At 56.7% G+C, this 18,129-nt stretch overlaps 2 protein-coding genes and 1 long non-coding RNA gene across 8 annotated transcripts in view; 2 read left to right on the top strand and 1 right to left on the bottom strand.

Annotated features, from left to right (window-relative positions):
• TXNDC11 (thioredoxin domain containing 11) overlaps positions 1 to 2,379 on the top strand; it is a 58,914-nt gene extending 56,535 nt beyond the window's left edge. For 5 of the 6 annotated variants that reach the window (XM_045874986.3, XM_045874983.3, XM_045874982.3 and 2 more), the window contains one exon: positions 1,625 to 2,379. In XM_045874986.3, coding sequence (XP_045730942.1) covers positions 1,625 to 2,267 — 643 coding nt within the window. In that variant the 3' untranslated portion in view covers positions 2,268 to 2,379. The other variant, XM_045874984.3, reaches the window with a different exon arrangement.
• On the bottom strand, positions 2,317 to 11,357 carry SNN (stannin). The gene is made up of 2 exons (XM_045874988.3): positions 11,234 to 11,357; positions 2,317 to 5,345 (listed from the first exon to the last, which is right to left on the bottom strand). The coding sequence occupies exon 2, from the start codon at positions 5,260 to 5,262 to the stop codon at positions 4,999 to 5,001; it is 264 nt and encodes an 87-aa protein (XP_045730944.1). The 5' UTR covers positions 5,263 to 5,345; positions 11,234 to 11,357; the 3' UTR covers positions 2,317 to 4,998.
• A 128-nt stretch (positions 11,358 to 11,485) lies between these two features.
• On the top strand, positions 11,486 to 16,884 carry LOC123844464 (uncharacterized). Its single transcript, XR_010411847.1, has 2 exons — positions 11,486 to 11,667; positions 16,642 to 16,884. It is a non-coding gene; the product is annotated as an uncharacterized LOC123844464 (long non-coding RNA).
• The last annotated feature ends 1,245 nt before the right edge of the window (positions 16,885 to 18,129 follow it).

The following is an 18,129-nucleotide window of genomic DNA, read 5'->3' as shown; positions in this document are numbered from 1 at the left end:
AGTTTGTTCACACCTCGTGTCCTTGCCACTCCTAGAAAGTTGGAAAGCCGTTCAGCACATGGGTTCGGTGGATTCACAGAGATTGCTCCAGGGACTGGACTCCAGAATAGTGTGCTGACAGGTGTCATTCTCAGTCCTGCAAATGTCTCCACACACACTAAGGCACCTCGGCAGCTCTCTCCTGGGGATTCAGCTCCTCTGTCCTGTGAGACCAGGTTTGCGCTGCACGGCTCAGGGGCGGAGCCAGCCTCCACTTGTCCGCTCGTCCACTCGTCGTCGTTCCTCACCTGCACCTCATAGGGACCTGGGGGTTTTCAGTCATCCGTTGAAAGGCTGGGAGTCCCCAACTCGAAGGAAGCTTCTCTCTGTGAAGAAAACCATGCTTTAAGGGAGGGTGTGGTTATATACTTACTCCACATATTTGACTAGTCCATGTATCTGAAAGTCTCCGTAAATGTATAAAACAGGGCATGTGTGATTTTAATTTCCCTGTGATTCTTATTTCATTGGGAAAGAGCTATCCATCAGCAGAACACCTTTTGTCTTTTCTTAGATATTTGACCACTGGCTTTGTGTGTGGAGAGGGTGTGTAAGCTTTTAATGAATGGTTTCTTGGTTTTTTAAGGAATGATATGACTGTTTTTCAGCTAACACTCAGCATTCAGGTTAATCCGTGTCATCTGAACAGCAGTCCCGTGAGAGTGACGATGCGTTTATTACCCCTTTTACAGAAATGAGGCAGTGCAGGGGTGCAGAGGGGTCACCTGTCTGGGCGCTCAGGATTGTGAGTGGCAGCCTTGTGAGTCTGCCCGGCAGGCGGCTCTGGGGCCCATATGTGGCAGAAATGTTGGTCATCAGACAGTTAAATGACAACTTCTAAAAAGGAATTTTCTACATCAGGACTTGCAACAGAGCTTTGGGGGAACCCCCTTCATATGTCACTTTCCTTCCTTATTCTGTGCTTTCAGGGCGGGGTGGCCTTAATTTCTCGGAGTCCCTTGGTTGGTCTTTGTATCAGGGGTCAGGGCTTGAGTGATACCTCCTCCATCGTGGTAATAAAAATGTCTCCAGATGTTGCCAGATGCCCCTGGGGAGTTATAGTCGCCCCCGGTTGAGAACTCCTGCCTTGGATAATGTGTAATAAATGTTGGCGGAAGAAATCTGGCTGAGTGTTCAGTCTTCCCTATTGCGCCACTGTTGACGGCCACGGAGTGACACGGGTGACGTCCTGCCCCAGGACATCCTTCCTTACACGCCCCTGAGCCTCTCAGAGCTCGCGGAGGCCCCGTTGCCCATGCGCTGCCGGTGCCCTCCATCCCTGGCTTGAGGCTTGGGTCTGGGAGCTTCTTGTCTTTCTTGGAAGGTTGTTACCAGAAACTGGGCTCTTTGTCCTCAGGAACAAACACATATTTGAGATAAGCCACGTTAATTACAGAATGAGCACATGGGACATCTTCAGCTTCGTAGAAAAGTTTTTGCCCAGATAACATTTTCCCCGCTTTAAGTAAAATCCTCGGAATGTCTTTCGGTGGGAAGTAAGCAGCCTGACCTTCAGTAGTGGTGTAGTTTGGACTACGAATGTTGACAGGACTCTCACGTTTGACTCCTTTCCCTTTCTCTCCAGAAAGGACCGTAGTGTGAAATACCCCGAAGACCTTCCCATCACCCTTCCTAATCTGCTGAGGTTCATTTTGCATCACTCAGACCCTGCTTCCGTCCCCCAGAACTTAGCTAACCCTCCTACCAAAGAGTGTCTTCAGAGCGAGGCAGTCTTCCAGCAGGGGCACATCTCCCACTTGGAGAGAGAGATCCAGAAGCTGAGGGCAGAAATCAGCACCCTTCAGCGCGCACAGGTGCAGGTGGAGGCCCAGCTCTCCAGTGTGCGCAGGGACGAGCACCGGCTGCTCCGGCAGAAGCAGACCCTGGAGAAGCAGCACAGCCTGCTCCAGCTGCACAGCCAGCAGCTGCAGGCCCTGTACGAGCAGAAAACCCGCGAGCTCGAGGAGGTGGCCCGTAAGCTCCAGGAGCTGGCCGACGCCTCGGAAAACCTCCTCACCGAGAACACGTGGCTCAAGATCCTGGTGGCAACCATGGAGCGGAAGTTGGAGGGCAAGGACGGAGCCGAAAGCCTCCCTCCCCCACAGGAGGTCGGCTCTGACCACCCCGAGCCCCCAGGCCCCTCCCGGCTACCTGGCAGCACCCCTCTGCCTTCCAACAGCAGCTCCACACTGGCGTCTGAAAGGAGCAATGAGAACAGGACAGACTAACTTTTAAAATGACATGAAGAAATCAGAGGTGAAAACTGTACATTGGGAATATATTTATGCAAATTTTATTGAAATTTATTGTAAATAAAGATTTTCTCAGTGGTCTAGAAAATCAAGTTGAATGTCATTCAGCGTTTATTGAATAGGGATGACATCCCTTCCACTTATTGCACAAACTTGGTAGCTTGGACAGAAACAGTAACACAGTCCATTTGAACATTTGTCTGAAAAGTAGGTCCGTAGTTTCGTGGCTCAGTGTCACAAAGAGTTCCCTCCCCATTCCCCGACGGTTGCTTCTGTGATGACATGCAGGATGAAAGGCTGATTTCCTGACTGACCCGTCAGAAGACCAGAACACAACAGTGGGGCTATTCAGAAAGAATTCAATGAGAGGTCATAACTTAACTAAGCCATGTGAATGTGTGGTTCTGGCGTCGACACTAAAAATAGTAGCTATTGATCAATAGGAACAGTGAGCGCTATTATGTGGTTGTTCGCCGCCTCTCCGGGCACTCCCACTTGCCTCGCAGAGACCCTCACCAGTGCCACCCCCGAGCCTGCGACCCTGACCCGGCCCTGCCACTGCAAAGACGTTGCCCCTGGCAACCGGGGCAGAGGTGGGATGAGGAACCCCCAGGAGTGAAACCCAGGAGAAAGTGAAGGTTCATCATTTCAAAACCAGAACTTCACCGCCACCAGTTCAAACCTCAGGGCAAGTCTGACAGTCAAAGCCATCTCGTTCAGGGACGGCCTGGGGCCGGGGTTCCTCGGTTCCCCAGATGAAGACAGCCTGGCCGTGTGCTGCTGGCTGCGGAAAGTAGAGGTAGAAAGCCTGGAAGTTCTGAGATGTGAGCGGAACGGATCAGACACCCCTACACCTTCCACGTTGGGTCTCCAGGGTCCTTCACCGGAAAGCCAGCCTTCTCCCAGATCTTCCAGGGGGCGCCTTTGAGAGTGCTGGCCTCCTCCGGTCCAAGGGGCCTCTGAGGGTCTCTGGCCTCTCAGGCTCGGCCATCCCCGTTTTAGGGGACAGGGACGTGTCTCCTGTGCTAAGGCCCAGCTGCCTTGCAGGGGCTCCTCAGTAGCCCCCTGGGGCGTCTCCTTCCCGCCTACAGCTCAGACACTACCGAGCTACCCTTCTCCCATCCCACAAGCTAACACTTCATGTTTGACCCCCAACTGAAGGGTATGCTGCTAAAACGAAGTGTTCCCTAAGCCCCCTCCTTGAGGTTCCAGAAAGTAGATTATGAGTTCCACATGCTTGTTAGAGACTTGAGTGAGGCCAGAGGACCTGCCGTCAGCCCGACCAGTGCTCCGCAGCTAAGCCCACGCTGGCCTCCAGTTTATTACCAAGGATGCTGACACAAGCCACGTTTTAATCATGATAGTGGAGAATGTGCTTTATGGTGGTGGGATTAACAATCTCAGCGAGTTCACTGAAGTATACACAAGGGAAACCTTGGAGATGTTTGTGGGGGCGCTGGCCCGAGTGACAGCCACCAACTCATCTTCATGGAAACCCCGTCCTGAACCTGAAACTCACTCTCCCCGCCACGCCCTCCCCCGGGGCCCAGTAGGGGTGGGCTGTCAGGCCGCCGTCCCAGGGGGCTTTCCTGGGTGCTCATGCACTTGGGGCTCTTGGAGCAGGGTCAGGAGACTCTCCTAGGTGGCCCGCTGGGGAAAGTGAAGTCCAGTACCCAGCAGGTGGGTGGTGCTCAGAGAAGAAAGGAGACTAATGCATGAAAAGGAGGAGGGGGGACCCTCGAGGTCTCCTCCCCCACCCCTCCAGTGCAGAAAGTATTAAATAGAACAACAAACAAAAAACACTATTTCCTCTTTGCTGGGCCAGCTGGGTTTCAGATAAAGGTAGCCGCCACAGGCGCTGGTGTTCCTAGCGAAGCTTAATGATGAGTAATGCTGCGGGGGGCGGGCCAGGGGGGACAGCAGTGGCGGGGGAGAGTGCTCAGCATGCTTAAGAAACTGCTCTGCCACCAGGCCGCCTGGTAGCCCTCAGGATGCGGGCCCCGGCTCGTCCTTCACCGGCTCTCAAGCAGCGGCGGCGGCTTCCTTGCAGTAACTCCACTCTCAACAGGAACTGGTTATTTCGCGACCGAAGGGGGGCGCGTGGTTCTTCCATCCATTGCTAACCAAGCAGAAATCACCAAAGCACCCCAGCTGGTCAGCCATGAGACTTAAAACAGACATGTCCCGTCCTCTGCCCACACACATACACACATATATATTAGAGGCCCCTACCAAGTGCAGTGTGGGCCTTCCATGTCTAAGAAACCCCCCCCCACAGCCTTGAGTCAGCTTATCATGACTACAGTCTGTCCCATGTGCTCTACACGGTATTTTTAAAAATCAGCAAAAAAAGGCTTCAGCACATGCTTCTGGGGCCTATTTACAGTTCACAGGTTTGTGAGTTCACGCGTTACAGTAGTAGCTCCATCAAAAACAGGCTCAGCTCAACATTCAAGTAACAAAAGCGCTACGGGGTCGTGAGCCCCAGCAAGGTCAGGCCTGCCCACTGCCTGCAATGGGCAGTCCCACCAGGAGGCGTCCCGGCTAAGGACGGCCAAGGCCTCAGGAGCCAGTGCATGCGGTGATGAAGCCCAGCCAGGCCATGCCTGCAGGTGTCAAGCCGTCCCCAGCAGCACGTCTGTGGTTCCGCCCCTCCCCATGCCTCTCAGCCAGCTGCAAACAGGCCACGGGGCCTCCGCATCCCAGCTCAACCGTGGACGTCTGGGCCGTGTGGGGTTAGCTTGGCCTTTCTCTCCCCGCACGGTCCCTTGGCGGAGTACTGCACCAGCAGGAAGGGCTCCTTGGTCTCGCCATCGCCCACGATGCTCTCCTCGTCTTCCGACTGGCTGATATGCTGCAGGCGCAGGTAGCACCAGCAACCCAGGATCAAGGCCCCCAGGGCAGCGATGGCGATGAGGATGACGATGACCGTGACCACGCCCGTGGTGGGGCTGTGGTCCATAATAGACATGGTCAGCGCCTGGGCTTCCGCGGGAGGAAGCTCGTGGGGCCGTCTGCTCAGCGAGGCTGGAACCCAGGCTGGACCCGAGAGCCCTGAAAGACAAAGCAGGGTGAGGCTCCACCGGGGACTCCACGGGGCCCTGCCAGCTCCCAAGCTCGGGGCGGCCGGGGTGGGGGGACCTCTCCCAAAGGGGCTCTTTTTAATCAGGTCTTAAGCCTGACCATCCTGCCCTCATCCTAGTGAAAAACACGCCGGCTGGCTTTCGCTGTTTCTAGCTCATGACGTCACAAGCGTTCTCTTCGCTCCCAACAGCCCACTTCCACTTCCTACCCCTGACACCATCGGTGCTTCTGCTACCAGACAGGAGTCACCCTCGCTCAGCCAGGAACTGCCCAGGGACCAAGAGGAGCCAGTACTCTGTGATGGCCAGACACGAGGGAATGGAAAGCAGGGAAGTGACCTCAGTCCGTCGCTCCAACGGGCGACATATGTAACCCAGCCAAGTCTCCTGGAACACCTGGGAGAGGCTGCAGCAGATGACAGCCTTTGTCCACCAGAGAACTGTGACCCGCCTGGGTCCTGGAATGTGGAGGCACTCAGGACAGCCTGGGGGAGGGCAGACCGGCCTCGGCCCGCACCGAGCTCAGCGTCAGGGGCGGGCCCCGGACCACAAATGGGTTGATATGCCAACGCCATGCCAGGAACACAGGGGCCGGGGTGCCAGGGTGCTACATCGGGCGGGGCAGGCGATACCCGGGGAGGTGAGGCTGATGCTGAGGCAGCAGGAAGAGCCAGCCCCTGGGGAGCATTCCTGGCAGGCGAATGGCATTGGCGAAGGCTCTGAGGCAGGGGAGGGCCTGCAGGCAAGTGCAGGAGCTGAGGGCGGTAGGCAGCGGGAGAGTGCGCTGGACCGCCGCCCGCCTCAGACAAACCTCTGCACCTCGCTGGGCCTCGGATTCCTCCTCTATGGACAGGGCTGGCGAGGGGCGCAGGGGAGCCAGCACTGGGAAGCCCAGCAGGCAGAAAAATCCCAGACCCTCTCGGGCTTCTGAGGCTGCAGGTGCTGGAGCCAGCCGGCTCCCCTGCGTCCCAAGACCCTGCACTTTCTAACTTGGCCTCCTTGCCCTAAAGGAAGCAAATAAGAGTATCGAGCACCCCAGCGTCTGAGGGTGGGGAAACGCATGAGCCACTCTCAGCGCTCAGTAAGAGCTAGCTGTTGAACTCTGCAGAGATGGCCATCAACACAGGGAGAGAGCTCTGGAAGGGAAGGCTTTCCCTCCAGACAGGATGGAACCTGCCGTCCTTGAGCAATAACAGCCATAATGAGAAGTGATTCTTACCCACACCAAGGAGACTCCCCGCCCACCCAAGGCCAGGCGTTCCTGGAGGTCCAAGGTGGCTCAGTCGACGCCCCTGGAGTCTGTCCAGGGCCCTCCCCCCGAGTACGGCCCTGCCAACCATGCCCACATTTGCAGAGATGTCCTGGGCAGGAGGGGGGTGATACCTCTGACGTCTGCCCCCCCTTACCACTTGCAGGCTCAGGCTGTGGCTGTCACTCCCACCAGGCTCCGTGGCCCACCTGTGTGGGTCCACTGTAGCCAACGCCCCTGTGGCCCAGAGGAAAAGCCTCAAGTCCTACAGGGCCCGACAGGCTGCGCCCGCACCCCCTGCTTCTCCCCGGCCACATGACTTCCAGGCCTTTAGCCAGACAGGTCTCTGTGCCCCAATGCTCTGCTCCCCTCCCCCTGTTCAGTGGGCCTCAGCTGGGGCCACTGTGCCTCCCAGGGGACATCTGGCAATGTCTGGAGACGTTTTTGTCATCACCACCGGCAGTGAGGGGGTTCTCCTGGGATGGAGTGGACAGAGACCAGGGGAGTGCTAAACATCCCACGGTGCAGGGGACAGCCCCCATTAACAGAGATCTGACCCCAAATATCAGTAGTGCGGAGGGTGAGAAACCCCGGCGGGCCCTGGTTAACTCCAGCTCAGTAAGGGACGCCTGCCAGGCCCCGCAGCCCAGGAGGGTCTCCTCATCCTGCACCTGCACCTACTCCTGCCCTCCCTCCAGGGCGCTTGCTTCAGTGTGCAACCCTGGCTTCCACAGCACGGCCATCTGGTTGGCACCTGCCTCCCCCATCAGGCTGTGTGCTCCAGGAGGGGCCCTGCACACTGCTCGGCTGCCAAGTGCACAGACTATTCTGGCCTCCTCCCTGCCACCAGCAGGGCTGCCATCAGCTCCCACCATCCCTCTCAGCCTGTCCCCTCAGGCCTCCAGACAGGACAGGTACCCCCCCCCCCCCCGCCCGCCGGACAGCGTGCCAGCTGTGCCGGGTGAACTGCTCTTCCTGCTACAGAGGACGCCCACCTGCCTTGTCCCTCCCCTGGCCCTCTTGTGTCTGGCACCTGCTGGGGTGCCTGCCCTCCTACCAGGCCCCTGGACAGGAAGGCAATGCAGTATCAATTCAGAAAAGGGGAAGTATATGTGTGTTTGGGGGCAGGAAGTAGGAAATCAAACAATGGCGGCAAGACCTGAGGAGGGGGGACCCCCAGGGGCCAAACCTGCCAGGGAGCCTAGGAGGCGCCTACCAGTCCAGGGAAAGCCACATGGTCCCAGGACTGATGGGGAAACTGAGACAGAGGCAGCCCCAGCTCAGAGGGACCCTTTGAGAGGACTGGTGACCGGAAAACCCTATCTGCTGCCCCCGCCCCAGGCCAGGAGGACTCTCACCCCCAAGTGCACAGAGCCCGGTTGACCAGGCCATGGGCATGCCTGGCCTGTGCTTACTGGCGCCACCCCTCCCTGCCCCAAGTGAGTTGTTTGTCCCTGCATTCACTCAGCAAGTATTTCCTCAGAAATGATGGTTTAAAAACTCTGCTCACACCACCCACTGCTCAGAGCCCTTCCTGGCATCAGCAGAGAAGCAAAACTCCCTGCCTCCCTGGATTTCTTCACACCCTCCCTGCCCTCCCACCTCAAACCCTCTGAACTTTCTGTTCCTCCTTCCTGGAATGTTCTTTCCTGACTGTCCCGTGACTGGCTCCTTCTTACCATTCGGGACTTTCTCCGTGGGTGCCTCTGGGAGGGTACCTTCCCAGACCACCCTGGCTCCAGACGCCCCACCACCCCACACCTGCAATTGCCTTGCATTTTACCATTTCGATCCCCAGCCCTATTACCAGTGCACAGCAGGTGCTCGATAAATGCCCGCTGAGTGTTCCAAGCCCGGAGACATAGTGATAAGTTAGAGGGGCCCCTGCCCTCATGGGGATTGTGGTCGGCAGCTCCCACCCCTGAGCCCGCTCTCTAACCCAAAGCCACTCCCGGGACCCTCCACATGGGTCCCCACACCTGTCCCAATAGACTCCAGGAAGCTGGCAGCCTGAGTGCAAGGGCAGGTGGATTCCCAAGAGGTCTGAGCCCATGAAGGGGCAGCTGTCTCCACGTGCTAGGAGGCAGGGAGAGTGGGGTGCCACCGGGAATCAGAGCCCAGGGGACATGTGAAGCATGAGGGTGGCTGGCTGGTTCCCCCTGAACCCCCGTGGCCCAGGCTGGACCCTACCCACTTGCTTTGCCTCTCCCGACTTCCCTCATGCCCTTCTGAGCCAAGGTATCTCCTGCAAGTCAGCTGACCCCTCACCCTGATCCAGGCAAGCACACAGGGTAGGACAGGGATGCCACAGCTTGGGCTGGGTCGACGCCCAGGATGGCGCGTGGGAAACCTGCACCCTCTCAGAACAATCATCAAATTAGCTCAACACTCATTCCCATACACTTGCTTCATCCTACCAACAACCCTGTGGCTAACACAGCTCACCGGTATCGATCCCACTTTACAGATAAGGAAACTGAGGCACAGAGAGTTTGAGTGCATTGCCCAAGACTGAAGAGCCAGAATGTGGGATGTGCCCCCAGAAGTGGGGCCCAGGAGATCAAAGGAGGGGGTCTTCCAAGTGCAGAGGACGGGGCCAGCCTGGTGGACAGAGCAGAGCCAGCAGCCTGGAGGCTCTGGGCGCTCCGCGGGGGGTGGGGGGGGGAGGGACAGAACATACCTCCCCACCCCCAACCTCTGTAGCAGCTCCTGGAAAGTTCCCTCAGTCAGGATGAAGGCTAGCACCCGAGGCCATCTGGATCCCCCAAAACATACAGGACCAATCCTCCACTCTCCCGCTCCGTGGACCCTCAATCCTGCCTCCCTGGGCCAAGGGTGGCCTGACCCTCGGATCTCACCCACAGCTCCTAGAAAAACAAGCTCTAAAGTCCAGGGTCACCAGTCTGCTGAAGCCTGCCCAAGGACAGGGCACTGCTGGGCAGAGTCAGGATGCAGGGGAAGTATATACCCCGTGCCAGATCCAAGCAGGCACTGGGACCCAAGGATGCATGGCACAAGGCTCCTGCCCTCCAAAAACCAGGACCAAGAACAGCAGGGATGCAGATGGGAAAAAGCATTACGGGGCTGAGGCTATGTGCAGCCATATAGCCAGTGTCATCTCGGCCTCTCATCAGCCACCCAATCACACTCCATCCTCCAGAAGAGGAAGCTCGCACCAGAACCCCCTAGGTTCCCAGGGGGCAGAAGAGGAAGCTGGTGCAGACCGAGCCCAGGGACTGCTCCAAGGGACTGCCCCAAGGTCAGTCTGGGTCTCCTGGGGCCCAGGCTTGGGACCCAGACCTGCGGCTCGTACCCCCACCCTGTGAATCAGCCACTGATCATCCTCACAGGATCAGCCCACTTGGCCAAACAACTTTAGTAATAACAGCAGATGCCCAACGAAAGTTGCCAATGATTACCATGTGCCAGACGCGGAGAAGCTAAGCACTTCACGCAGATCCTCTCTCCGCTCAGCCTCAAAACAACTGTAGTGTTGTTATTAAGCCCACTTTGCAGATAAAGAATCTGTGGCTCAGAGAAATTAAGTCAATTGCCCAAGGTCACAAAGCTCAAAAGTAGCTGCACAGGACATCGAACCCAGGCAGCCTGGATTCTGAATCCCAGATTTCAACCCTGAGACAAAAATGTCATATTCTTGGCCCCCACCTCCCCACTCCCCTGCCTCAGGCCCAGGGGTCAGGTAAACCCGAGTGCGGCCCCCGCCGGGGCAGGATGGGTGACAAGGGCTCGATGCTGGGGACACAGGAATGACAGGCGCCCCGGCAGCTACCGCGTGCTGAGCGCGGGCAACGTGCAGGCGCCGTGCCAGGCGAGCTCAACGCACCGTCTCATTTAACCCTGCCAGGCGACGCCGTCTCCCCCACTCCACCAAGGAGCTGAGCGAGGCTAGAGGGACGAAGGGGCTCGGCCCCCTGGGCGACAGCTGGAGGGGGGCGACAAGTGGAGAAGCAACTCCAGCCGGCCCGACTGGGGCGGGGGAGAGGAGGGACGGGGGACCACGATACCCAGTCATGCCCACGCCGCGCAGTCACCGCCGACGAAACTCGGCACCAAACGCTGCGGCCCGTCCTCAGTTTCCCCACCTGCTAAATGGGCGCCAGACCTCGCCAGGACCCGCGCTCCCACCCCTAACCCCCGAAGCCCTCCGGGCCACCCTGGGGGATGCTAGGACGCCCGCCTCCTCCGTTAATTTTAAATATCCCGAGGCGTCCCGAGGAAGCCAGCGGCCGGCCTGGGGCGCGGAACTGCGGGCCGCGGTGGCTGGCAGGCACGGGGTGGGAGGGGAGGGGAGGAGAGACCCGCTCCCCGCAAAGCGGCCGCCGCCCCCCGCCGCCTCCTTTGTCCCGATCTCGCCGCAGCGCAGCGGACAAAGAACCCCCGCCCGCGGGCGCAGCCCCCCGGAACAGACCCTCCTCCCGAAGCCGCGCCCCCGCCCAGGCTGCCCCTCCCCCGCCGCAGAGACGCCCCCCCAACCCCCTGGCCCGCGGCTGAGCCGCCCCGCGCGCGCCCCCAGCCCACCGGGGGCCGCCCCTTCCCCTCCCGCGAACCCCCGCCCGGCCCGAGCGCCCGGCCCGCCCGGCTCTGCTCACCATTGCGCCGCCCGCAGCCCGGCCCGATCGCACCGCAGCAGCCCCGCGGGCCCGGCTCCGCCCGCCAGCCAGCCCGGTCCGGCCGCGGCGCACCGTCGGGACGCAGGAGCCCCGCTCTGCGGCGGGCGGGGCATCTCCGGCTCCGCCCCGGCCGGAGGCGTGGCCCGCTCGAAGCGGCCAATGGAAGCCCGCGCTGGGACGGCGGGCCGGGGCGGGCCGGGGCGGGGTCACGTGCGCGCGGGGCCGGGGCGGCCCCGGCGGGGCAGGGGCTGCGCGCAGCCGGCAGCCCTGGGGGCGGGGGGCGGACTCGGCCTCGGCGCGCGCGGATTGGGTGCCGGTGGGTGCGGGGCGCCCGCGGCAGCCCTCCCTCGAACGCGGCGACGTTGCCCTTATTCCCGCCCACTCACAGAGAGGGCAACTGAGGCGCACCGCAGGTAAGAGTGTTGTCTGGGAACAGGGTGCCGCGGCACCCTGGGCCGGGGCTGGAGAGAGAGCGGGACATTGCAGTTGAATGTCCTAGTTTGGGGAGGGAGCAGGTCATTCAGTCGTTCGTTCATTCATTCATTCATCATTCGTGCATCGGTTCACTCCACCCTGCGGAACACCCGCCGGGTGCCGGGTTCACCGGTGGCCGAGAGAACAGCCACGAACAAAACCAACAAGGACCTTGCCCGCACGGAGCTCTCCTTCAGGTGCGGGCTGAGCTGCGGGGAATTTGCAGCCCTTTGGCCGCTTGTAATCATGGCTCTTTAACGTAATAAGCCCGTGATTAGGCCCCCACCACGTGCCACGCCCTGTACTCTTGGCTTAACACATTTTATCCACCCGACCCATTTTACAGATGAGGAACCCAAGGCTCCAGAGTGAAGTACCACGGTCTCCTCGTGATGGAGGCAGAATTCCAGGCCAGGCCTTGTCTGCCTGGACACACCGAGGTGCCTGTTAGTGTGCTAATCCCCACTTGTCCACCCAAGAAGGCAGTCCAGCGAGATGAGAGCCCCTTTGTGGCCAGCTGGGGCCTACAGGAGGGGTGAGAGTGGGTCCCTCAAGGCCTCTGTGGCCCAAGTCCTCCGGGCCCCCACAGCTTGGAAGGTAGGAGGGGTGCAGGTAGAGCCCCTCATCATGGGAGCTGGAGCCTTTGTCTGCTGTAAATGTCTTTCCAAGCCTCAAGCAAAGCCTCTGGGAGCAGATGGAGGGCCCAGCTCACGAGGCCTGGTGGTCAGGCCCTGCTTACTCTCCCCACTCCAGCATGGCTGGCCTCTTTCCTTCCTCACAGGCACCAAGCTGTTCCCTCCCCCACCCCCACACCCCCCACACCCCCACACCCCCACGCCCAGCCACCCGACCTTGGCCAGCGCTGTTTCTTTCTGCTGCAACATTCTTGCCCTTCATCTTCCAGATACGCACCCAAGAGCAGTCCCTTTCATTATTCTCCCTCCCCGTGCATTGTGAGGGTGTGTGATTAACTTCTGGTGTGTCTCTCCCGCCAGGCCTTGGTCTGTTCTGTGCATTGCCACATCTGCCGAACAGTACCTGACACACAGTAGATCCTGAATCCAGGGATGGTGAGTGAGTGAGTGAATGATCACACTGTAGACCTCCAGGCCTGGCCCAGCCTCCACCCTAGCCAGGGGGGGCCAGGCGCCAATGGTGAGCTGGAGGTTAAGCAGGAATGGGGGACAGAGAAACAGAGGGAAGCCTGGCTCCAGGTCAGCTATTCTTGAGGCGAGATCAAGCATCTCAGAACAGCTCTAGCTCCTGGCTCTGCCCAGCGCTGCCTTCAAAGGCTCCCCTCCAGCAGCCACACCTAGGAGCTCAGAGCAGAGGGAAGCAGGTTTTTCCCACGGAGCCAGTTCCAGAGCTCTCTGCAATCCCAGTGTTAAGTTGGCAGAGACCTCATTAGTGGTGAGGACGTGGGAGGGGCAGGCTCAGAACCCCAGAGCCAGGACTGGCAGATGACTGGAGAGGCAAGGACACTGTGGGGGGCGGGGGTGGGGGAGACTCTGGGGCAAAATGATGAGGGGAATGCCATGTGACATAGAAGTTGAGAGCCCGCTGGGGCTCAAATCCAGCCTTTCTTGCTGGGTAGCTTTGGAAAAGCAGCGTAACTTCTCTGTCCTTGAGTATCATCTGAAGATGGGGGCGGGAGTAAGGTCGCCATCAGGGGGTGGTTGGGAGTCCCTCAAGTGCCTGCTGCAGAGGACGCAATCCTACCCGTTCACTATTAACAGTAGTAACTGGGTCAGTCAGGTGTGGGGTGAACTTGGGCTTCCCCATGTGGAATTTGGGCAAGTCACTGCGTCTCTGGAACCACAAGTTTCTAGTCCCATGAAACCCACCTGTGGGATGCTGAGAGGTGGGGGGCTGGGAGTAGGCGACCTGGGACCAGCCTTTATCTTGCCCAGAGTGAGTTGTGTCAATAATAAGAGTGATAAGTTATGATAATAGCAGCAAACAGCAAGCACCCCATACGTATAAGCACATTTTAATCCTGTTTTACAGATGGGGAAACTGAGGCACAAATCCCCTGGAGGTCTTGTTGAAATGCAGGTTCTGGCTCAGTAGGTCTGGGCCTGAGGTTCTGCATTCCTCACAAGCTCCCAGGTGGTGCTGATGGTTTGTGAACCACACTTGGAGCAATGAGGGGCTAAGGCATTCACTAGAGGTCACCCAAAGTGGTGAGCTCTGAGCCTGGTTTCATCCCCATATGGTAGGCTGTAGAGTCCTACACTTAACCTCGGCTCTAACTGCCTGCCTGGCTCCAGCTATCTCCCCTACAGAGAAGCAGCAGGAAGTATAGCTCCCCTCCCCAAGCCCATTTCCTCTCTCAGGGCCCCTACCACCTCCCTCCGAGGTGACATCTGGCCCTTAGAACCTCCCAGCCCTGAGCATCCCAGGGGTCCTCCCTGTTGATGGCATGGAGCTTCTCAGATGTTCATTAGCCAGGAAGATAATTAAGGGCGAGGGATGAGTTCACCCTGGCTCCCTGGGGCTTGCCGGGGCCCAGCTGGGCCTGCCCCGTGCCAGTCTGGCCCTGTGCCTGCTTCCCTGGGGTGCTGGAGGGGCTGGAACAAGGGAGGGGCTCGCTGGGAAGTAGAGCTAGGGAGACTCCTCCAGCTGGGCCTCCCTGCCTAGCTACAGCTCTCAGGCCGGGCGGGCCTCTGCTCATGAGGCTTCCCCGTAAGGGTTCTGGGCCTAAAAACAAAATGAAAACTGCTTGGTCAGGGGGCAGTTTCCCAAAGGGTGAGGGGCAACCCACTGGCGAGTCCTGCAGGCTGAGGTTAGGGTGGGTCACAGAGAAGGCGGCCCCTAGCTCTGAATCACACAGCAATTCTCCTTCAAGGGGAGAAAGCTTCACTTACTGTTAGGCAGCATTAACATCCCTCCCGCGCTGGCTCAGCGCTGGCTCAGCCACTGCCGGCCGGGAGAGAGCGGGCCTTGCGCTTTTGAGCTAGAATTGCACAGCCTCTTGTTTTCTGCCTGTTTATGTTTACAGTCTCCTATTTGTGGCACAGGTATTGCTTTTCCATTTATGGTCGTGACATAGCCATTCCTTTTTATTTTATTTTATTTTTTTTAAGATTTTATTTACTTATTTGACAGAGAGAGAGAGCAGGAACACAAGCAGGAGGAGTGGGAGAGGGAGAAGCAGGCTCCCTGCGGAGCAGGGAGCCCGATGCGGGGCTCCATCCCAGGATGCTGGGATCAAGACCTGAGCCGAAGGCAGACGCTTAACGACTGAGCCACCCAGGCGCCCAGCCATTCCTTTTTAAATCCATCTATTTAGGAGGGAAAAAGTGAGTCACCTTGAAGCGGCATATAATGGGAGTGACTAGAGGGGGTATGGGGACATGGAAGCACTGGGGACGGTGGCAGACGGTTGGATGATGTGGGGAACCTCTTGGAACTGAACCACTCACAGCTCAGGCACCCCACCATCCCCTGACTGCAGGGCCCAGCAGAGCCCTGGCTGGGAGACCGAGATATCCCCCAAGCTCCTGTATCCACAAGAAAACTCTATCTGGGTGGTCATGGGTTGTGTAGGGCCTGGGTCAGATCTGGTCCTCATTCCTGGGGTCTGTGGTGTCATTGTGGGGATCAGCATGCCTCACCTCAGGTGCTCTCCACACCCCTACACCACCCCTGGGCTGCCCTGTGTTTCCATCTGTGGTATTCACCCCGCCCCCCCCCCCACACTTGACCACTGGAGCCCGTTAATCACCCATTCACTAAATCATTCATCTATCCAATCTTTATTGGGCACCTACTATGTGCCGAGCCCTGTGCTGGGTGCTGGGTAGATAGCCATGAGCTGGACAGGCAGAACTCAGGTCATGAACTTCAGGTACACAGAATTATGGGCACATCATAATCCGGATCATGGTGTATTCTCTTTGGTCCTTGCATGATCTGCTCTTATTAAAAATGTCCATGATTAAAATAACTCTAGTCATGTAATACACACCCCATAGCCCATTGATCAAAAGCTAGGACCCTAACAATGGCCAACATCTAATCCCGAGGGACCCCCATCCCATCCCTGCCTTGAATCCTGTCTTCATCACTCCCTGCCTTCCTGTTTGGGCAGTTTTATCATACCCACATCCTACAGGTATTCGGGCACACCTTGGAGATATGGTTGGTTTTGGTCCAGACCAACGCAGTAAAGCAAATATCACAATAAAGCAAGTTGGATGAATTTTTTTTGTTTCCCAGTGCATGTCCGAGTTATGTCCACACTATACTGAAGTCTATTAGGTGTGCAATAACATTATGTCTATAAAACAATGCACATGCCTTAATTAAAAAAATATTTCTAAAAAACGCTAGCCGGCTTCTGAACTTTCAGAGAGCTGTAATCCTTTTGCCGGTGGAGGGTCTTGCCTCCATGTTGATGGCGCTGACCGATCAGGGTGGTGGCTGCCGAAGGTGGGGGTGGCTGTGGTAGGTTCTTAAAAATAAAACAATGAAGTCTGCCGCTTGGATGGCTTCTTCTTTTCCTGAACGATTTCTCGGTAGCATGGGATGCTCCTTGATCGCATCTCACCCACAGCAGAACTTCCTTCCAAACTGGGGTCAACCCTCCAAACCCCGTCGCTGCTTTATCCACTAAGTTCATGTCATATTCTCAGTCCTTTGTTGTCATTTCAACATCTGCATGGCATCTTCAGAAACCACTTTCTTTGCTCGTCCGTGAGAAGCAACTCCTCATCCCTTCAAGTTGTATCAGGAGATTGCAGCAATTCAAATAGAATAATAATGAAAAAGTTTGAAATACTGCGAGAATTACCAAAATGTGACACAGAGATGCCACCTGAGCAGAGGAGTATATTCGTTTCCTGGGGCTGCTGGGATAAATGGCCACCAACTGGGTGGCTTTAACACAAGAGAAGTGTCTTCTCTTCCAGTCCTGGAGGCCAGAGGTCCGCATTCAAGGTGTCGGCGGAGCTGTGTTCCCCCCGAAGGCTCCAGGGAAGGATCTGTTCCCTGCCTGTCCCGGCTGCTGGTGGCTGGCAGCCATCCTTGGCAACCCTTGGCTTGTGGATGCGTCACTCCAGTCTCTGCCACCCTGCTGTCACGTGAGTTCTCCTCACGCCCCGCCCCCCAACATTATTGCGGAATCATTGACAAATATAATTGTATATATTTAAGGGGTACAATGTGATGATTTGATACACATTACGGAATGATTATGTGGTAAGAATGCCTAAGATCTCCCCTCAAAGATTTCCATGCATACAGTACTGAGTTGGAAACTGTCCTCATCATGCTGTGCATTAGATCCCCAGGACTTCTTCATCTTTTAACTGGAAGATTGTACTCTTTGACCTCCATCTCCCCATCTGCCCTTCCCCCCAGCTTCTGGCAACCACCATTCTATTCTCTGTTTCTATGCAACTCGCTCTTTTGTTTTAATTCCACATAGAAGTGATACCATACAGTATTTGGTTTTTTCTGTCTGGTCTATTCCACTTAGCATAATGCACTCCAACTTCATCCATGTTGCACATGGCAGGATTTCCTTCTTTTGTATGGCTGAACAATATTCCAGCGTGTGTGTGTGTGTGTACCACATTTTCTTTATCCATTCATCCATTGAAGGACATTGAAGTTGTCTCCGTGTCTTGGCTATTATAAATAACGCTGCAATGACATGGGGACACAGATATCACTTCAAGATAGTGATTTCGGGGCGTCTGGGTGGCTCAGTCGGTTAAGTGTCTGCCTTCGGCTCTGGTCATGATCCCAGGATTCTGGGATTGAGCCCTGCGTTGGGCTCCCTGCTCCGGGGGAAGCCTGCTTCTCCCTCTTCACTCCCCCTGCTTGTGTTCCTGCTCTCACTGTGTTTCTCTCTGTCAAATAAATAAAATCTTAAAAAAAAAAAAAAAAAGATAGTGATTTCATTTCCTTCAGATCAATACCCAGAAGTGGGATTGCTGGATCCTACGGGACTTCTATTTTTTATTTTTTGAGGAACCTCCATACTGTTTTCCGTACTGGCTGTACCAATTTACATTCCCACCAGCGGTGCACCAAAGTGTCTTTTCTGCACATCTTCCCTGACCCTTGTTATCTCTTGTCTTTGAAGACAGCCATCCTAACAGATGTGATGTGGTATCACACTGTGGTTTTGATTTGCATTTCCCTGATGATGAGTGATGTTGGGCACCTTTTCATCTACCTGTTGGCCATTCGTATTATCTTCTTTGGAAAAATGTCTGTTCAGGTCCTTAGCCTGTTTTTTAATTGGATTGTTTGCTTTTTTGCTATTGGGTTGTATGAGTCCTTTATATATTTGGGATCCCATTCTGTAGATTGCTTTTCCACTTGATTGTTTCCTTTGCTCTGTATAAGCTCTTTAGTTTGATATAGTCCCCCTTGTTATTTTAGCTTTT

Source organism: Mirounga angustirostris, unplaced genomic scaffold (genome assembly GCF_029215605.1).
Source record: "Mirounga angustirostris isolate CCGP_5_RB_7025 unplaced genomic scaffold, mMirAng1.0.hap1 SCAF_5, whole genome shotgun sequence".
Taxonomy (NCBI): domain Eukaryota; kingdom Metazoa; phylum Chordata; class Mammalia; order Carnivora; family Phocidae; genus Mirounga; species Mirounga angustirostris.
The sequence above is the reverse complement of the archived record's forward strand: the minus strand, read 5'-3'. Positions and strand labels throughout refer to the sequence as shown.